A 19,833-nucleotide genomic window follows, 5' to 3' on the forward strand; every position below is an offset into this window, starting at 1 on the left:
GCCACTTACTTTTCAACCTGGCCATGGCACGTTTGCCTGCTGCCCTGCCGATCGACCCTCACTTCCGCGTTCAGTCCTCAATCTACGCGGACGACATCGCCCTATGTGTGCGGGGACCACCGCAACACATCTCCAAGGCACGTGTGGCCCTACAGAGAGCCCTGGACACTGCGGCTGCCTACTTGTGCAGCATCGGCCTTACCATCTCAGCCAGGAAGACCGAGGTCTTGCTACTGCATCCCAGAGCATCAACCCACCGCTCAGCTGCCCGGCTACGCTTGGAGGGCGTCCAGATCCCATGGAGCAAGGCAGTCACCTACCTGGGGCTGCGCATTGACCATCGGCTGACCTGGCTGCAGGCTACCAAGGCCCTGTGTGCCCAGACGCTTCGGGTCCGCAAGGCGATCTCACAGCTCCTTGCCCATGGACAGGGCTGTACCATCAGGTGGGCACTGCAGCTCTTTGAAGCTGCAGCCACTTCACGGCTGCTGTATGCTCTCCCTCTTGTGGCGCTGCCTCCCCCGCCTGCGGAAACTGGAGCTGCAGCACCGGTCTGCAATACGGCTCTCTCTTGGCGTTCCCCGAACCTCACAAGTGGCCGCCACTTTGGCTGAGGCAGGTGCCTAGCTCCTGTGATTACTCTGCCTACAACAGGGGCTTCGACACATTGATCGCCTACACCATGCCGCAGATGGTCAAGCACTCCTGACCCGCCTACGCTCCCGGCCAGCATCACACATGGCAAGGTTTGAGTACGGGCTAGTTGGTATTCCATGGTCACTTGCAGCGCATACATCGTGCTTACAGCGCATACAGCGCTTGTCTACGTCGTCCTTTTTGTCCTCCGTCTATGTATGCGCTGTAAGTGACGATTGATATCACACATGGGACGGCTGTGTGGCCTCTATAAGGAAGTCATAGGTGACGCGCCTGTAAACGCTGTACAGCCTCGCCCACCACATCGACCACCAATCCCTATCTCGATGGAGATGCCAGGTGTCTAGAAGAACCATTCCACAGCAGATAGCAGCCTCTCTCCTCCAAGAAAGACTTGAGGACCACCTTCACATCTTCGTCGATAGATCCGTCATACCGGAGACGGGTTCATCAACAGCAGCCTGCGTTGCACCGGTCCTACAAAAGAGCAAGCTGTGCCGTCTCCCGGAACATGCAAGCTCTACCGCAGCAGAGCTAGCAGGACTCCACCTTGCTGTGGTCCTACTAGCAGAGGAGCTACCAGCGACCCCGGCAGCCATCTTCTGCTACTCCAAGGCGGCGCTGCTCCGCCTGCAGAACCCTGACACGGCTAGCCTTGGGGTTGCATTGCTGTCTTCAACGCTGACGGCTCTTCAGGACGCAGGATGCTCACTATCCCTGCATTGGCTACCAGCACACGTGGGCATGCCGGGCAATGAAGCGGCGAACACCCTTGCAAAAAGTTGCCACCACTCAAGCGTCCCTCTCAGCCCTGCTGTAACGGCCGCAGACTTCTCGAGACACAGACTGCGCCAGCACATCATCTCCTGCCACCTGGACAATCGGGTATACCTGGGACGGCCTCCATGGCCTTTTCTACAGCACGGCCACCTACGAAGGGATGCCTCGTTGCTGCTCCGACTGCGAGTTGGCTACTACTGGACGGCAGCCCGCCGGCACCGCCTTGGCAAAGCCACCTCGCCAGCCTGTGCCTCCTGTGGTGAACCAGAGACTTTGGAGCACCTCCTGCTGGCCTGCCTTGCTCACCTGCAGCACCGCGCCCGACTTCTGCAGGAGTTCCACCGCCTGGGGCTCCCATGTTCACAACAGGAAGATATCCTCTTCCCCTGTTGTAATCAGCTACCAGCCTTCCTAAGTGTCGTCTAGTACCTCGACTCGTCGGGGCTCTAGGCGAGACTATAGGAAATTTCTACAAAGACGGATGGCCTAACGGCCCTCCCACCACCTCGGGCTTCCTGATCCGCCACGACTTCGCTTCTGCTGGGCCACCTCCTATACGGTCTACCTCCAGCCTACTCCTCCGGTCGAATCCACTGGGCCCTCCAAGCCGGGCTACTCTGATGCTGCTAGGACGACCCTCTACCTCCCTCCCTCCTACCCTCTCTCTCTTTTAATCCAATCTCCCCCACCCTGCTGGCGCTGAGCCGTGCTTCCGCATGGGTTGCTGAAGATAGTGATAGCCTTTCCTCCTTCCCCATAAGATCCACTTCTCTCGCTCCAAATCTCACGTCCGCACACGATAGTAGCTCCGAGTGGACTCCTATGCACAGCGAGCACTACGGTGTCGAAGCACTAACTGAAAGGGCGCGAACGCGGTCGCTATAGTATACATTGATCTCGACATTGCTACGCCTGTTGTGCCACAGCGAAAGCGCAAGTGCTAGACATGCAAAGAAACGCCGTGGAAGATAGTGATCTAAAGAAAGAAATTATGCTAGATTCTGCAACCACCTGAGTACACGCCGTGAACATGCGCAACGAGCACCGCAGCGTCGAAGCACAAACGGAAAGGGTGTGAACGTGGTCGCCACATTGATCTCGACAGTGCAACGCGTGGCGTGCCACATGGAACGCGCCATTTCTATACACGCAAAAAAGAGACGCCGCGAACAGCGAGAACCGCGGCGTCTAATCGAAACACTATAACCGAAGGCGAGCTTCCTGCAGAAACGTATATACGCGGCCTCTTGCGTAGGCTGATGTTTTGTTATTGTTTCGCACTTTTATTGTCTCAGTCTGAGGAGATTTCACTACAAAAAAAGAAGGCATGCGCTGTCGGTGTTTGTTTGATGACATTTGTTTGTGGGCTGTCATACTCAATATTCCGAGCAATAACTTTGTAAAGAATGTAAAACGAAGTGTGAGCAACCTTAGTGATAGGAGGAGCAACTTTAGTGCCATATATTCACCCTTTTCGCGGTGATCCCATGGGCGCTGCCATGTTTGATCACGTGATGAGGCGTCCATTGCTTGCCTCAACTGCCTCCGCGTTTACAGCGGGTGTGTGTGACGCCGGCGCGGCTTAGCAAACCTATGTTTCGGGAGATATCGTAGACGGTGACTGGGTGGACGACACGAAGCTTTGGTCACAGCTTCATAGAGCATGCGAAAGCGCTTTGTAAGCTGATTAAGCTATGTCCAAACGGCGCGAGCAGCGTATATGGTGCTTGTTTTAAAAGCGAGGCTAAATATTTATTCCAAGCTATCCAAACTTTTTCGCTCATGAATCAGGATCAGTGTGTCTTGCTCTTCGTTCTTTATTTGGCAAATATTTTGAAGCAGCGGCTTGTCACATTTCTTAGTAAATTTCCTTGGTGCGTTCACTGTCTGATTATTTCTGCCTAATGGCTCGCGGGTGTGCTCAGTTCCGATAGATTTGTTCTTGCTGCGCACAAGGCTTGAAACGAAGTCATTCTGTGCATTGTAATACCTTGTAACAAAGATGAATTATCGCTAGGAACTCGCTTACTCCTGTGGACCGTCACGAAACATTCAGCTTCGAACATCCTTGCGCTATCGGTGTAGTCCGTCATTTATTGTGCGATTATGGTGCACATATTCAAGTCCAATTTTTATTCAGCAACGATGTCAGTATTACAAAGAATAGTATACAAAAGTAGCACTACACAGGGAGCCCCAAAGTTAGAAACTTTCAGGGGGACTCCTGTACATAAACAAAATGAAAAAAAAAACGAGATACAAATCAAGCATTGGTTACGGTGACTTTAAAGACAATTTGATAAAATAAGGAAAAGTGTGAAAGAACAAGAAAATAAAAAGCTGTTTAGTAAGACAAAAATTGCGAAGAAAACTTCTGTAGTTAACAAGCAATGCAAATTTACAATATAATGAAAAAGGAGTAATATAACATGCAGTATAATAGCTAAGTCAATTATGATTACATTCACAAAGTCAGTTGTTCGGATGAAGTGAGTTGCAGCATTAAATATTTCTTAGCTTGATTCTTGAATATATGCTCTGTGGGGGATGATGTAATGGCATGTGGAATAGAATTCCAGTTTTATTCCCGCAAATGTGGTAGTGAACATACCATAGTTTGTGCGGACTTTAGGTAAAAGACAATTATCGAGTTCAGAGAACCTAGTAGTGTCAGTATTTACAAAAGTTTCAATAACAAAGCCATCTATATGTGAAGTATTACGAAATAACTTATAGATCACGATTGTTATCTTTAACTGAAAGAGCTGATGAAAAGGATTAATGTTTAAACTGCAATAAAGTGGCGTTGCACTGGATAGGAACTGGCTGAAGGTCATGAGGCGAAGCACCTGATTCTGCAGGCGTTGAAGTTAGCTGAGGTCTGCGAGGTATGTTTCCCCAGGCTGATACGCAGCAAGATAAATGGCTGTGAATGTGTGCATGATAAAGGGAATGGATAATGTGCGGCTGAAAATATGAGCGGGTTTTCATTATGGCACGTATTCATAAAGAAATTTTACGGACAAGTGACTGCGCATGAAGGTCGCATTTCAGATGCCTGTCTAAAACTACGTCAAGGAACTTTGTGCTATCAGGCATTGATATTAAGTTGTTTTCAAGACACACAGATATAGATTTCGAAATTAGTGTCAGGAAGGAATGAAAAACAACAAAAACCGTTTCCAGCGGATTGATGCACAACATGTTCTTTCGACACCACGAAGTTATGTTATGCAGATCAACGTTAACATTTAGCTATAGCTCGTCGACATTATTAGCGCAAGTAAAAATAGTCGTGTCGTCTGCATATAGTATACAGTCGGTAGTGGTCAGAACATTAGGTAGGTCGTTAATAAATAGTAGAAACAGCAGCGGGCCAAGGATCGAGCCCTGAGGAACACCTTGATATATGTTCTTAGCAGATGAGAGTTTGCCGTCAATCTGAACAACTTGAGTACGATTGGTTAGGTAGCTAGAAATAAGCTGAAATGGCGGGCCAGTTTTGCGTAAGATTGTAGTTTATGTATTAGAGCTGTGTGCACATCATTATTGGTGTCAAAAGCTTTTTGTTAAATATATAAATACACTTCCAACCAGCAAGCCTTGGTCGATTGCCTTCTTGGCTTTATCCGTGCAGGTTAGAAGCGCAAGTTCAGTTGAGCAACCCTGCCGAAAGCCATACTGTTTAGGTGATCGTAGATTAAATTTTGCTAGGTAGGATGATAAACGTGTATGAACAAGTCGTTCAATTATTTTACTGAAAAATGAAAGAATACAAATAGGTCTGTAGTTATTCAGAAGTTCACCATTGCCTTTTTTGTAAACAGGTGTTATTTTACCACCTTTCAGAGAACTGAGAAATATGCCAGCTTTAAACATTTTGTTATTTTGTTAACAATATCTGCTATGATAGGAGACAATTCATTAGAAACTAACTTGATACGAGATGGGTGAACAGAGTCTAGGCCAGATCCAGTAGACCTAAGCGAAGATATAACATGCAGAACTTCCTTTGCATTCGTAGGTCGCAAGTAGAAAGAATGCAGATGACGAGGCAATGTCGGTAACGGGGGTTTGTTTGAGAATCGCAAGTACTACTAAAATACTCACTGAAGGCATTCGCGATATCAGCTGGGTGGAAGTATGTTTGTGTCTCAGTTTTTATTTTTGTTGAATGGTCACGACATTTAAGAACTCGTTGATGGCCTGCCAGTTGCGCCTTGTATTATTGCCATTATTCAAGATCTGGTTCTGAAAGCAATCTAGTTTAGCACATTAGGTGCGACTGCAAGTGTGTTAGAATATATTTTTTGAAACAAGGTTTAAGTTCACAGTTAAATGGCTCACAAATTACCCTTTTGTGGAGCCGATTTTTCTTCAAGATACATCGAAGTAGCGCTCTCGTGACCCAAGGTTTTCGAGGGGAACTGAAGAAACGAGTTATGATAGATGTAGCATACAGTGCATTCATGAATGCAGCGTGTAACTTAAACCAAGAACAAACTGGTAAGCCTCTTCAGTGCAAGATTCACAGAGTACTGCGGTCCAGTCATTTGACTGTATCATAGAGATAAATTTTTGAGAGTCAAAATGTACTTTCTCTTTTTTTTTCAATCGATTTAGAATTGTCTGTACCTAAAGGAAAAAAATATAGCGTAGCGGTCGGTTATGCTGTGCTCGACGACTCCTGCTGTATGATCTGTAGTAAAGTTGGTTAATATCTGATCAATTAACGTATTAGATCCTGCCATGTCACGTCTAGTGGTAGACGTAATTAAAAAAGCAAGGCCACAGATAAGAAAACATCCGAGTTAATCAGAACATGATGGAATATTATGGTCGATAATGTTTATGTTGTTGTCTCCGCAAATAATAACATTGTTGTTTTCGTTCGCAACAGTGTGCAACAACTTTTCAATCTGTAGAGGAGGAGGAAAAACTTTATTTGCTCTAATTGATTAGAAATTAGCGGTGGCAGATGTGGTCGGCCGTCTTCACGGTCTTATTCCCCATCTGCGCAGGGTCGACGCCCCTATTCCAGGGCACCACTGAGGGTGGCTACTCGGTTAGCGTGCCTTACTAGTCCATGCTGGACTTTCGGGTCGCTGCTGGAGAGCACCCTCTCCCACTGCTCCGCACTCGGGTCTTTTACTTGAAGGAATTGATGATTCTGAACGCATTCCCATGTAATGTGGTATAAGGTGGGCGTGGCGCCGCACCAGGGGCAAATGTCTCTATACTGGGTGGGAAACATCTTGCTTAGTGTGTTTAGATTTGGGTATGTTCCTGTTTGCAGCCTCCTCCAAGAGGTTGCTTCATGCTGATTTAGGCTGTTGTGGGGTGGAGGGTATTTGATTCGGACTCCCTTATAGTAATTCAGAATGTCTGAGTAGCTTGCGTTGGCTGGTATGGGTTCCTCAGGGTCGGTGCTTGTGGCCGCTCGGTTTGTGTGCTCTCGAGCTGCCTTGTCCGCCCTTAGGTTCCCTTCTATTCCAGCGTGTCCCCGTACCCAGAAAATTGTATGCCTGACTTTGTTGTTAGCCCTGCAGGAGCGGAGGATGTGAAGCGCTCTGCGTCCTATTCTGCCGTTCATGTAATTCCGACACGTAGCTTGCGAATCGGTGAGTATTGTTAAAGACAAAACTCAGAGTATGACGATGATGGTGAACGATAAATGCACGCTAGCAATGTGTTCCGGCCATCAACTGAAAAAACACCCCGATGAAATCCTAACCATATAGACTCGCAGAGCAAATTATAAAAGGCAAGATCATTGTGGCGTTTGTATGGCAAGGACGATTTAATAAATATGGCAGATCCGCCGCCACGTGGCGTAGCACGATAGCAGTACTCTGCATTGTACTCTGGTAGCGCATATAAATTTCTATCATCCAGTGACAACGATGTCTCACATAGACAGATAAAAGAGAAGTTGTGATTAACTATAGGAAGAAATGCTATGGGACTGTCAGAGTTTTTCGTAGACTACAAATATTAAAATGTATCAGCGATAACTTGGGAGTTTCATCACTGAAATATTTGTTAAGATCCTGAGAAGAAACCATTATTGCGCAGGTTTAAGATACGCAGCCGCAAACACTAGTAAGCTATAGGTGAAAACAGATCACCCGCACTAGAGATAGGGTAGACACGGCTGGTCATCTGTCTTTCGCGCCGTGATTACGCAGTGGTCTGTCCAGAGGGGTTTCCAGCCTCTTGTTTTTTCAGTTCAAGAGCTTGTGCGAACAGCCACTTTCTTTCTTGCGTGAGATGTTCGTTTACATATAAGGGCTTCTTACCCTTTTGTGAAGAGCCAAGGGTCGCAGTGGTCAAGCGAGCCTGGAGTGCCTTTTCCACGATCTCAGGTATTTTTTTTTTTCGCGGGAGCAAAAGCGTGCAATAATATTTGTTTCTTTTTTTGGCTGGTACACGATGTGCAGTATCGACATCCTCAGGAGTGATTTTGCATCCTATAGCATCACCGGTAGACTGAACAACCGCAAGGCAGCTTTCACCTTTGGTTGCAGGGACACCTTTTATTTCTACGTTATTTAGTCGGGAGTACTGTTCCAGTTCAGAAACCCTGCGTGCCAAGTGGCTATTTTCATCTTTCAGGGCCCTGTTTTCAACAGCAAGATCGGTATTTTGCTTCTCAGTCGTCTCGAAAAGTTCATTGAACATTTTAAGGCTGTCACGCATCACAGCAACCTCAGCACGTAAGGCGTCCATTTCTTTTGCCGACTCAGAATTTATCGTCATTGTGTAAACAGCACGCAGTTTGGCAGCAGCGGTATACACAGAGAAAAATATGGTTGGAAAGCAAAGAAAAAAAAACAAAGACTAACAAGTGGCAGAAGTAGGAGTTGTGGGATTCTCAGCCGTGTTCTTGGGACAAAGGAACGACAACACAGTAATGCAAACAATCACAAGGGCATTTATTGCACCTTTCATAGATCAATGCCTGCTAGCCGAGTTGCTATCCCCAAAACATGCCGATGGGCGCGCGACAAATCGCGGAAGTCGGACTCACCGCGACCGGATAGCGAGCGAATATGTTCGCCCCATGCTGGATCCCAACGCCTGGTCGTTCACGTGTACGGTCACGCGAACGGTGACGCGTTCGAACGAGCCCTCGCGAGACGGTCTCGGAGAAGCATGAATCGACACGTCCGCGCTGCTTGCCGATCTAGAGCCACAGAAAGCGCCTTCTCCTTCCCGCGCCCAAGTAACCTCGCTGGTAGGCGGCGTTAGCAGCGCAACACTGGCGCCATCTCTTTTACTGCACTTCAACCAGACCGACTGCCGCAGGCATCACTCAGGCCACGCGGCGAAGCCGGATTGCAGGAGACGGAAGCTATGTGGGAAAACAACATATCGGGGCACGCGTGACAGTCGCGTATTCCCACAGAGTAGATTAGCGACTTGCTCGCGACCGCAGCCGCAGCTGGCAAAAGAGACAGCGCCAACGATGTCAGCTTATATGTTGGAACTTGGCCGGTAGAGGGCAGACGCAGCAGACCAGTCACTGTCGTGACGAGGTAGTCACCTGGGCACCCCACGTGCAGAGGTGATAGCCTTTCCTTGCTTCGGTTCGTAGATTGTTCCGCATGTGCTGTCCTGTGGCAAAAGTAGGAGTAAATTAGCGCCTTGCCAGCGACCACAACCGCTGCTGCGAAAAGCGAGAGACAGCGCCAACGATGCCAGCTTATATGTTGGAACTTGGCCGGTAGAGGGCAGACGCAGCAGACCAGTCACTGTCGTGACGAGGTAGTCACCTGGGCACCCCACGTGCAGAGGTGATAGCCTTTCCTTGCTTCGGTTCGTAGATTGTTCCGCATGTGCTGTCCTGTGGCAGAAGTAGGAGTAAATTAGCGCCTTGCTAGCGACCACAACCGCTGCTGCGAAAAGCGAGAGACAGCGCCAACGATGAGTAGATTATCCACTTGCTCGCGACCGCAACCGCTGCTGCCAAAAGTAATATTCAAATATTGACACGTTGGCGATAAAGTGGGCATAGGATTCCGTGCCAGTTGGGGAAGATGTGTGTAAATACTGTGTACGAAACGTATAGTACGACAGGAAGCGGCGCTACTCCCTTTGTCATTGTTCAACGGGTGGTACTCACTCTTGCCGACGTTCCGAGGCTGAAACACTTTCTGTGAAAGTTAGCGGTACAACGCTGGTGGAAGAGCAAATTTCTGTATCCTCGAAGAAAGCCGTACGTCTCGAAGGGCCGGTGACACGTACAGACAGTTGCAGCAACGGTCCGCCAACTTGGCTACACAGATTCATTCCATTCCTTGATATGCCAGTCACTACTTTTGCAGCCAACTACTGCACACGTCTTCAATCCACACCATCCGATCCGGCATGATTAGAGCACAATACGTTAGCGAAAACTCAGTTGCATTTCCGACAGCTGATCGCACAAAGTGGAAGCGGTAATGGTTTCGTATTCGTGCGCTTTAGCCATTGCTGTCGATGAGGCAACGTGCGCCGCGCCGCCAAAAGCGCCATCTCGTTTCTCTAGAACAAACTTCCTGGCGCAGAGGGTCGGTTGAATGCTTCGCGGCCTCAAATACTGCCGATATGAAGAGCTGGCCAGTTTGTTTGCACGTATAAAAAAAAATGGCTGTGGCTTAGGTATAGGTTAAGCCCAGGATGCGAAGCATACTAGCCTTTATTTTAGTTGTTGAACGACTGTTTAGCTGGGTGAACTGCTGTTGCTTGGCTATATTTGGTTCGGCTAGACGAAGAAACAACTCATGCGTTACTCTGCTTCGCCTTGGACGCCCCGCATTGGACGCGGTGAGCGTCGAGCAACGCAGCGTTCGGCGCGGCAACGAAATGTGCGCCTGAGCAAGCGACGCACGCCTGAGCTTTTAGAAACAGCTCGTTTCTAAGGCAACACCGCATTCACTAGAAGCGCTTTTGTACCGCTTTGAAGCATCGTACTCGTGGCTCAGCGGTAGCGTCTCCGTCTCACACTCCGGAGACCCTGGTTCGATTCCCACCCAGCCCATCTTGCAAGTGTTGAGCCAAAGCCACTTCTCCTCTGTTGTGACGTCACGGTGTCACGTGGTATTCAAGGCGACACCGCCGCGCCTGAGGAGCTGGGTTGAGCCCTTGTAATATGCTTCGCATAAAAAAAAATAACCGGCAGATCTCACGCCCTGTGGGAATCGATGTTACGCGAAGCAGTGTGCGGGGAAGCCTACCAAGCAAACGAAACGACCATGAGAGAGCTCCAAGACGTAGGCGACTGTTTCATGACCTATATGGCACGCATGTCATAACATTCATGTCCCAACCTACCGTTTCTGTTCATCATACGCTCTTGTCATACTATGCGAATTTTGGTACGCACTAAGACGTACGCGGCTGTTTGATGACCTACATGACACGCATGTCATGGCATTCATGTCATAATGCATCATTTATGTTCGTCATACCCTCTTGTCATACTATACCAATTTTGGTACCTCTCAAGTTAATGAAACGACCATGAGAGCACCAAGACGTAGATGGCTTTTTCGTGACCTACATGATCCACACGTCATGCTATTCAAGTCATGACCGATTATTTATGTTCGTCACATACTCTTGTCATACTTTGCCAATATTGGTACATGCGGTACATTAACGAAACGATCATGAGAGCACCAAGACTTTGGCGGCTAGATGGATACTGTCAAAGAGGCAAATGTTCGCCAAGAAATGCTTGGCATTTAGAAAGAAACTTAACTAGGGGAATGAGGATGACGAGGGCATAGTAGAGAGAGAGAGAGACAAAAGAAGGGAAAAGGCTTAGAGGTTAACCAGATGGGAAGACGGTTTGCTACCCTACGCTGGGGAGAGAGGGAGGTAAAGTGACAGCAAAGTAGAGATGAAAGAAATGAGCATATACATACAATCACAGTCGGTCACTAGCACCGCATACCGTCACCGCACGTGCACTTGCAGCACTATAAATCTGTTGAGGCTAAATGCAGCCGCTTGTCCAATTCTGCTGCCCTTAAAAAGGGCAGATAGTAGGTTGCAATTGCACACATGGGTTTGACGGGCCCATTCACAGCCTTGACTCTAGGTCTGCGTTAACTGCAAATTCTGCGAGAGCCTTGATGGCTTACTTCGTTAGTATTACGGGTGAACACTAGGAGGTTTCCACCCTCCCAGGGAGGGGAGGAGGAAAGCCCCGGCTTCCATGGGTAAATGAAAACTTTCCGCCTATGTATGTTTCTCAATAAGTATTCGTTAGAAAAAAAAAGCTGATAATGTCTTTTCTAATCAAGAACGAGAAGTGCTGTGAATTCTTCAAAAACATGAAAACATAACACGCTAGGACTTAAATACACGACACACGAAGACAGAACCAGAGACGGCAAGAAATGCAACTGAGCTTACGAAATTATAAAATTTCGCAAAGGTTGCTTTTCCCACCAGACATAAAGAGCGAACGCAGTCAGCGGTACACGTGGCGCCCTCTGTTATCCAGCAGGCGAAGTAAACTAGCAATTTGGCGAGTACCAGCGGCACCGACCAGGGTAGCCTACGATTGGTAGTGACCTTGTTTGGCATGTAAGTTGACTGCTTATTCTCTTGTTTACGTCGTAGTTGAAATTACCTGTGACTAGCAAGATCATCAAAAGTGTGAGGCCGAATCTGCAAGTTTGTCTGTCGATTTACCGCTTTCCTGCAGCCAATTAGGCCTTTCCTTGTGTGTCGGTGGTCGTTGCCCTATATTGATGTAGTGCCGTCAATATTGGATAGCCCGTGAAGTAGCCCTCAGGCGTCTAAATGAGCCGTGGGTAGTCACCAAAGTGAAGCGATATCTTTCACTGCATTGATTTGCGTGCTCACAGAAGAACAAATAAAGTAGATGACCACTGTGAAAAACATGATAAAATGTAAATCGACGAAGATGCCATGTATGCCTCTTAGAATTTTACTCATAGTCACCAACTGGTGCCTTAGCGGTCGCTCCCTAATATTTATTCAGAAAATAGATGGGACATTGAAGAAATTGGGAACAACAATGGATGCTGCCTAAGCGATGCCGTACGTGCGACTCTTTCTTTGGAAGCCTTGAACCGCATCGCAAGTTTTTCCGGGCAAGGCTCTTGGTGACTGAGTGCGGCGGGAAGAAGTGTGACGAGTCTTCGCTACTCGGCGGTGCTCTTATGCGTGGTTCTAAAGTAAAACTTGTTAGGAAGGTTACTTAGGCGCTTGTGCGGTGTGCAAAACGGGACCTTGGCGATCTGCCGCGCTCTGAACGTGCCAAAACTCGTACGCAGTGATGATTTCGTGTTCATAGTGTTTTGCGATAATTCGTCGCCTGTAGGGTTCGTGCAGAGTATGCTGCAGATGTCTAGTAAATGTGCACACACTGCGAACGCTTACGCAGTGTAAGACATCTGGGGAACACTGCAGACTGCACACAGAGTACATGCTGTAGTATTGCTTGTTCGGTTGCTGGCTGTCCAACGGCTTGTTGAGCAATGATAACATGTGCACATGCGCACGTCGCTCTTGTCAGCGGTATGTAGCCGTCGTAACGTGTCACCTGATGGTTTCAGATGAGTGTGCCCGCCTGCTGCCGCTACCTGTCGCCGCAAAAATGAAAAGACCAGGAAGGTGACACAATGACATCTGCTATCCTTGGAAGATAGCTTGAGGTAACCCACCTTATGCCTTCGAAATTTAATGCTAAACTGTGTGTTTCATAGTGTTGCTGTTGACATGTCCAGGTATTTTCACACCTCCACTGCATTGTTCACGGTCTGACTTTTTGTTGCGCTTTCTGACTGTTTCCGTACATGCGTCAAACTCTGACAGAAATGGCCATAGTTTTCATGTCATGAAAGTTGCATTTTGATACATACAGGTAGAGAAATAGATAATGCGCGAAGTTGCATTTTGCAAAATGTATGATGAGCTCCGTCAATATCATTCAATATTATGTCCACCTAACCTGATCGTAGGGTTGAATTATCCAGGGCTGTAGTGCCACTGTGGTCATTGGCAGGTCAAGAATGCAGGAGGCACTCCTTTCACTGAAATAAAGTGACTTGTCACTATTGTGCTGCGATTGACCTCTGTGTCTTAACACTCTCAGAAAATAGTTCACTTACAGTTCAAATAGGCGCAAAGGTTATGTGCCACAGTTGTCAGCAACAAAGAACACACCATGTCCAGGCACGAACAGCCAAGATCAGCAAGTATGGGGAAAATACAGTCCAGGGTATAAACGCATGCACAGTATTTAGAGTACACCGAAAACTGATTAAAAAGGGGCCTGTCTGACCTCTCCCAACTTCAAGAGAGCCTCATTGCCTATAGCTCAGAAGGTACAACATGGAACATTTATGATCGTACTAATTCAGTGTACTCGTATCTAATCCTTTTAGAGACAGGTGTATATGTCATATATCATGAACATCATAACTACTTGCTTCCATGACTTGCAGTATGACAGCATCTGAGCAAGAAAAGGTGAAGTTGATAATAGGTAGGCAAAGGAAAATCCAGATGAGGTAATTCCATGGTGCATGTGTACATGGCTTGGAGGGCCATGTCCCACTGCGTTCTTGACCTGTCATCAAATGTTGATGTGGGTATCTCCAGTCTTCCTTCTTTTGTATACTGAAACTCTCAATACCAAAAATGCGAGCAGTGCCTTTCTCAGTAGCAATTCAGTTCTGTATAGGTGCTTTCACACAGTTTCTTAAAGTCCACAGGACAAGTTTGCTGGCACATGATGACTACTTTCATTTCAGGGCTTATTCTTGACTGGGAGGTGCTGTCTCGCTCGTCAGAAGGAGGCAATCCTTAGGTGAGGCACACTGGGAATACATGAGCATGTGCACTTTCTGGATTGGCTGCTTTCTTGCGAACCTAGCACTCAAGGCAGGACATCGCAAAAGGCGCACTGTAGGGAAGCACCGTTGGCGGTGTATAGGCCATTGCTGCTCAGTAAAAGTATATGGCAATTTTAGCTTTGCATATGAGGCAGTCGCACAGGCAACAAGACACTTTCATAGACAACTGAAACACATACACGAGGCATCTAACACTGGGACGCACTACACAAGGGTGGCAATGCCATCAGGAGGAAGACATTGTTTGTCCAGGTCACAAAATGTGGAGGTTGTTGTCCTGTGGGCACTGGCAGCAGTGTTAATTTTAGAGCTGTTGTAGTAATGGGCACAAAAATTTTTATTGTCCTGCCTGGTCGCTGATCACATGCCACTGTAATTGTCCTCTTTGCTTGTGGCTTTACTGCCTGTGTTGGTGGTGCATCTGCATGTCTACTCCTGCATCACAGCAGCTGCATCTAAGGCAGCTCTAGCAATGTTTGCTTGTTCACTGCACTTTTGTTCTATCATTCATACATACCTCATTATGAGCTAGAAACGTTTTGGTGATGATAAGGGCTTGTCTAAAGTAAGTGACTTGCCATGGTGACTCAGTGGCTGGAGTGTTCTGCTAATGAACATGAGATCGGTTCTTTGATTCCAGGCCCCAGCGGTTGTACATTGACCGGGGGCGAAACGCAAAAAAGCTCATGCACTCTGCTTTGTGTACATGTTAAAAGAATCTTAGGTAGTTAAAATCGATCTGGAGCTCCCCGTTACAGCGTTCTTTATATCCCACTGTGCAGCTTCAGGGCATAAGGCTCACAATGTGAATTTTAAATTTTAAAGTAAGTGAAGTTGCACCATTGCCTGTGTAGAGGCCCATCTAGCCTACATCGATACTTGCTAATACATACAACACATGGTAGTTCCGTCTCTTATATGATATGCCGCTTAGCTGTCCCCGTGCTTCAAGTCATTGATTTGCCCTCTCTCTGCAATCTGCTAGCCTTCTGGTTAGCTAAGCTGCTCGAGTGACTACCCCACAAAATTGTTAGTGCCAAGTTCGATCCCTGGACCAGAACAGATTTTTCTTCCAACTCCAAAGCTTTCTTTCTGAGAAACCAGTTTGGGTTTCCTTTGTAGCTTCTTGCTACACATGGAAGGATGACAATTTCTCCCTTTTGTGCCACTTAATATTATAACTGTACCAAAAAGCCTTTATCAACAGAACCGTGCATGCAATTAGAAGTATTTGTGAACTTCTAGAAGTTCAATTGAGCAAAATCTTGGTTTGCAATAAATAGTTGGTTGTTCATTTTGGAAGACACAAAATGACTCTAAAGCAAAGGGACAGGATTGTAGTGTGTGAGCAGGGAAGTCTAAGTGTTGACGGTCCTGCAGCTAAAAATCACTTTTTACTTTGCTCAAAAGCTTAGTACACATTATCTTCGACAATTTAGCTTGCGCACATAACTGCTTCAAACTTTGTTGTGAGTTCTATGCAGTCTCCTTGCCCTCATATGTAACTACGCCAACTTTGATGAAGAAACTATCCTTCAGTACAGAACTAACAAAATAACAACTAACAACTACCTCTGAAACATGCAAGTGAGAAACAATAATTTAATTGGCTTAATTAAGATGTACTGCTGAATAGTAGCACAGAGTAGAAAAAATATGTTACTCCTTCCCTTACCTTTCTTGAAGCCAGGCAATCATAAATGCATGCCTCTTGTTGAAGTTCAACTTTGGGGGTTCTTATGCATTCTTTGAATCTTATTTGACCTCTCTATTCACACCTACCTTGCCACCGCACTCACATTTAGATGGGGGTGAAATGAAAAAAAAAAAATACCTGTGTACCATCCATTGGGCACACGTTAAAGCACCCCAGGTGGTCAAAATTAATCCGGAGTACCTCACTACAGCATACTTCATAATTAAATCGTGGTTTCGCCATGTCAAACCTCAGAATTTAATTTAATTTAGTCACAGCTACTTTCTTTATCTGTTAGATCACTGTACTGCCGTGTTTAGATATACCACAAGCGCGTGACTTGCAGAGCAGCCAGTACGGCAGAGCGTTGGCCACTGAGACAGCACTCAAGGCTGACATGTGGTCATTGACTACAGGTGCTGCACCTATGGTCATGATGATGACTCTGACCCAGTGGCCAGCGCTCTGCGATGCTGGTAGTTTCACAAGCCATGCACTCGTATGTTTCGGTTAGGTCTGACGATGGCCGTACAGTACCACATTGATTATGATTTGCTTTTTAAAAATAGAAATAGAATACTCCTGCATGTTTGTGTTCAACAGTGGGTCCATTTTAGTCTTCTGCTGTGATCTCATTAGTGGTGCTGAAAGTAGGCAACAGTGCAGAATAACTCCTCCCTGCGTGTGATGTGATTGTCCCTAGAAAAGTCATATAATGTTTACAGGATTCAGTGTAATGCTGCCTTGCAATCCTCTGATGGCTTCTGACAATCTCGGCCGAGTTTTATGGTTTTGTCTGAGGTACTGGTGTAAAATGCTACTAATATTAAATGTAGGCAGGTCATGTGCGTTCTTTTTGTGCGTTCCCCGTTACAGCGTTCTTTATATCCCACTGTGCAGCTTCAGGGCATAAGGCTCACAATGTGAATTTTAAATTTTAAAGTCATGTGCGTTCTTTTTGTGTGTCTATAGTTGGTCTGTTCTATGTTGCATTTTCGCTTGTTCATGCTTTTGCTTTTCTCTTGCAGGCAAGGAAAATGAATAATCGAGAAATGCTTGCAAAAGCGGTCCTCAACAATGTGTCCTGTGAGTTATGTTTCTTTCTTTGCAAACATTAGAGGTCTGTTGTCAACAACTTCAGTGCTGTAATGGTCACTGGGAGACATGCACTTCACAGGCATGTTAGCAGAAGGATTTGTGTGGTCATGACGTTAAGTGATAATGTTGGCTGGTTGTATGTATGTATGGTTGTATGTCCCAGGTCCACAGGTTTTGTCACACTGGAGCAATCCTCATAGAAACGAGGATTCACATCTCAGCTCCTTTCACAGTGTAACGGGACACTAAAGAGGAACATTGTTTACTAAAATTGATGAGCTATTTCTTCAAAACTCCGTGTCATTCATTTGCTGAAAAATGTTGATGGACCATCTGTGCTACCCTCTATGGCTATGAATTCTCCCAAGAGATAAAGATCTGTTAACCTTTACATATAAGAAGGTCAACAAACTTCCTAAATGAAAGGAAGACATTTATGGTTAGAGTTCCATGAGCAAACCACAGCATTGATGACATCAGTACAGATTTCACTATATCTTTGTGTGTTTCAGCGGCTTTTATGCAGAAAATGTGCTTAAAAATTGCTAGTTTGAATATTAGCATAGCTTCAAATACAGTGTAAGCGTACTTAAAGGGCCCCTCACCAGGTCTGGCTATGTTGAGCTGACAAGCGCAGAGCATACATTGCACGGTAATGATTGTGTCTGCAAAGTATTACATCGCTACGTGCTGCGGAAAGACCTGACATTTCAAACCGAACACAGTTGTCCCTTCTCCTCGCCGCTGCCACACTCCAAGCTGGAGGATGACATACATGTGCTAGTGCACCTACGTACATGTATTTGCACTACAACGTCACTTGTGGTGACACCTGACTTCGAGAATTATTCAAGGCAACATCTGTTATTTGTGTAATATGTTGCTTGAATAGACGAATTAAAGCTTAGAGAAATAATAAAACACACAAACTGTGAATGTCTGCACGTTTTTGTTTTATTTCCGTAGCAAGAGGGATGTACTTCTGTTTCGTCTGCTTGTTCCCACGTTGTGCAGTCCCACGTGCAGACACCGAAACGATGTGTTATTTTGTACCATGTTCCAGCGCGGGATCATGCTCTGTGATCTGCTTGGGTCTGCCTCGGCATTCGTGTAGCACTGAGTTATAGCGTTAGTCAGGTATTCTCGTGCACAGTGCACAAAATGGTGCACAGTGTACAAAATGGTGCACTGCGAGAAGCGAGACGATCACAACAGCTCGCGCGCAATGCCCTCAGTGGAAGTGCGCCATGCCGCAAAAAAACAAGGAGAAAAAGAAAAATGAAGGCGGGCCCATGACGTAGGTGTCATGCGATCCTTGAGGTTTTGTATGGGAGAACGCAGGAAAGGAATTTTGCTTGCAGAGGCTAGACGGGGTAAGTGGAGAGAGTGTCTTGCTTGGCAGTAGAGCTCGCCTCCTGCAATATTTCTATCTCCGCTATTAATGAGCTGATTTGAAAAATTTTTGCAGCAGAATGCTCCCTAGAGGACATGTAAAAACTTCCAGCGTATAACCAAAATTTGCTCTGGGGTCTGATGAGGGGCCACTTAAAGAACAGACGCATGACCAGTACCGAGTGAATACTAATGAAATCCATGTAGTCACAGGGTAGTAATACGGGAATATCAAAGTGGCATCACCATCATCCATAATGAATTTTGTGTCTCTTCTGGCTTGCCAAGCCTCTGCTCATGGTCAGATGAACCTTTTTAGAATCGCAGCAGTGTAATGTACCGTTTAATTATAATTATCTTGAGTGCCCCCTTGAGCCATCTTGTTCACATTTTTCACATCTTGTGCGCATTTGGTCCACGGACACACACAGAGGCGTCTATGAGAGGCATTTTTTCTGGAGTGGACTAAAAAGAAGGTTGTGATGAATAGTATTTCAAGTAGGAAAACACAGTTTTGATCTGTACACTGGGTAATGGCAACATTTTTTTCCCGATAATTTGCAGTTATGATTCATCATTGCAAACAGCATCGAAAGCCTTAGTTCCAACTGGCAATAACTGCCATATCACTATTTAGCAGTTATCCCGTTGAATTCACTAACATTTGCCTGAACACATAGGGAGACTATTGAAGGACAACAAGCTGAAGTGTGCAAGATCGTAGCATACCACACTGATATTTGATGCACTCAAGCATATTATGCCGTGTTATTTCTGCTAGTTTTTTTTTTTCAAATCCTGTTTGCTAAGCATTAATTACTCTGCATTCTTTTTACTTTACTGTTGGATCCATTCATGTAAATACTTGAAGTAATTGAGGTATTGCAGCTGAAACAATTGCAACTTTCTTGCTTCTTTCTTTTCCTTCATTTCACAGGAGTTAAAACAAATGGAATGCATATTTTGGCATCTTTGCCATTCCATAGCACTTTAGCTATGCACACATCATTAATTTTACCACTAATTGCTGCCATCATTCATGCCATTGCAAGAATACATGCCCTCGAGTAACATTTTCTTCTTTTATATCATCTGGAATTACATAAAGCAGCAGCTTTCCGTTTAGTTTTGTTTCTGTGGTAACCAAAAGTCTTTTGCAGTGCATTCTGCTGTATTACATAGATAATACTATTGAATATTATTATTGAAATTATTTGATAATATTGAATAGAATCGTCCTGTCAGTAGCTATGTCATTTGGCAGCTGAGCACGAGTTCGCGGGTTTCGATTTCTGGCTGCTGAAGCCGCATATTAATGGAGGCAGAATGCAA

General features: G+C 46.0%; 1 protein-coding gene across 6 annotated transcripts in view; it reads left to right on the plus strand.

Annotated features, from left to right (window-relative positions):
- Window positions 1-7,685: 7,685 nt before the first annotated feature.
- Window positions 7,686-19,833, plus strand: part of LOC135915436 (uncharacterized) — a 49,966-nt gene continuing 37,818 nt past the window's right edge. Inside the window, exons 1-4 of one of the 6 annotated variants that reach the window (XM_065448508.1) lie at window positions 7,686-7,802; window positions 13,014-13,112; window positions 14,214-14,269; window positions 17,040-17,097. In XM_065448508.1, the coding sequence (XP_065304580.1) occupies window positions 17,049-17,097 (49 nt within the window). In that variant the 5' untranslated portion in view covers window positions 7,686-7,802; window positions 13,014-13,112; window positions 14,214-14,269; window positions 17,040-17,048. Of the gene's footprint in view, window positions 7,803-11,884; window positions 12,016-12,111; window positions 12,496-12,556; window positions 12,724-12,810; window positions 12,843-13,013; window positions 13,113-14,213; window positions 14,270-17,039; window positions 17,098-19,833 lie in introns of those variants that run through there. The other 5 variants (XM_065448506.1, XM_065448507.2, XM_070537689.1 and 2 more) reach the window with 5 other exon arrangements.

This window comes from Dermacentor albipictus, chromosome 4 (assembly GCF_038994185.2).
Source record: "Dermacentor albipictus isolate Rhodes 1998 colony chromosome 4, USDA_Dalb.pri_finalv2, whole genome shotgun sequence".
Taxonomy (NCBI): Eukaryota; Metazoa; Arthropoda; class Arachnida; order Ixodida; family Ixodidae; genus Dermacentor; species Dermacentor albipictus.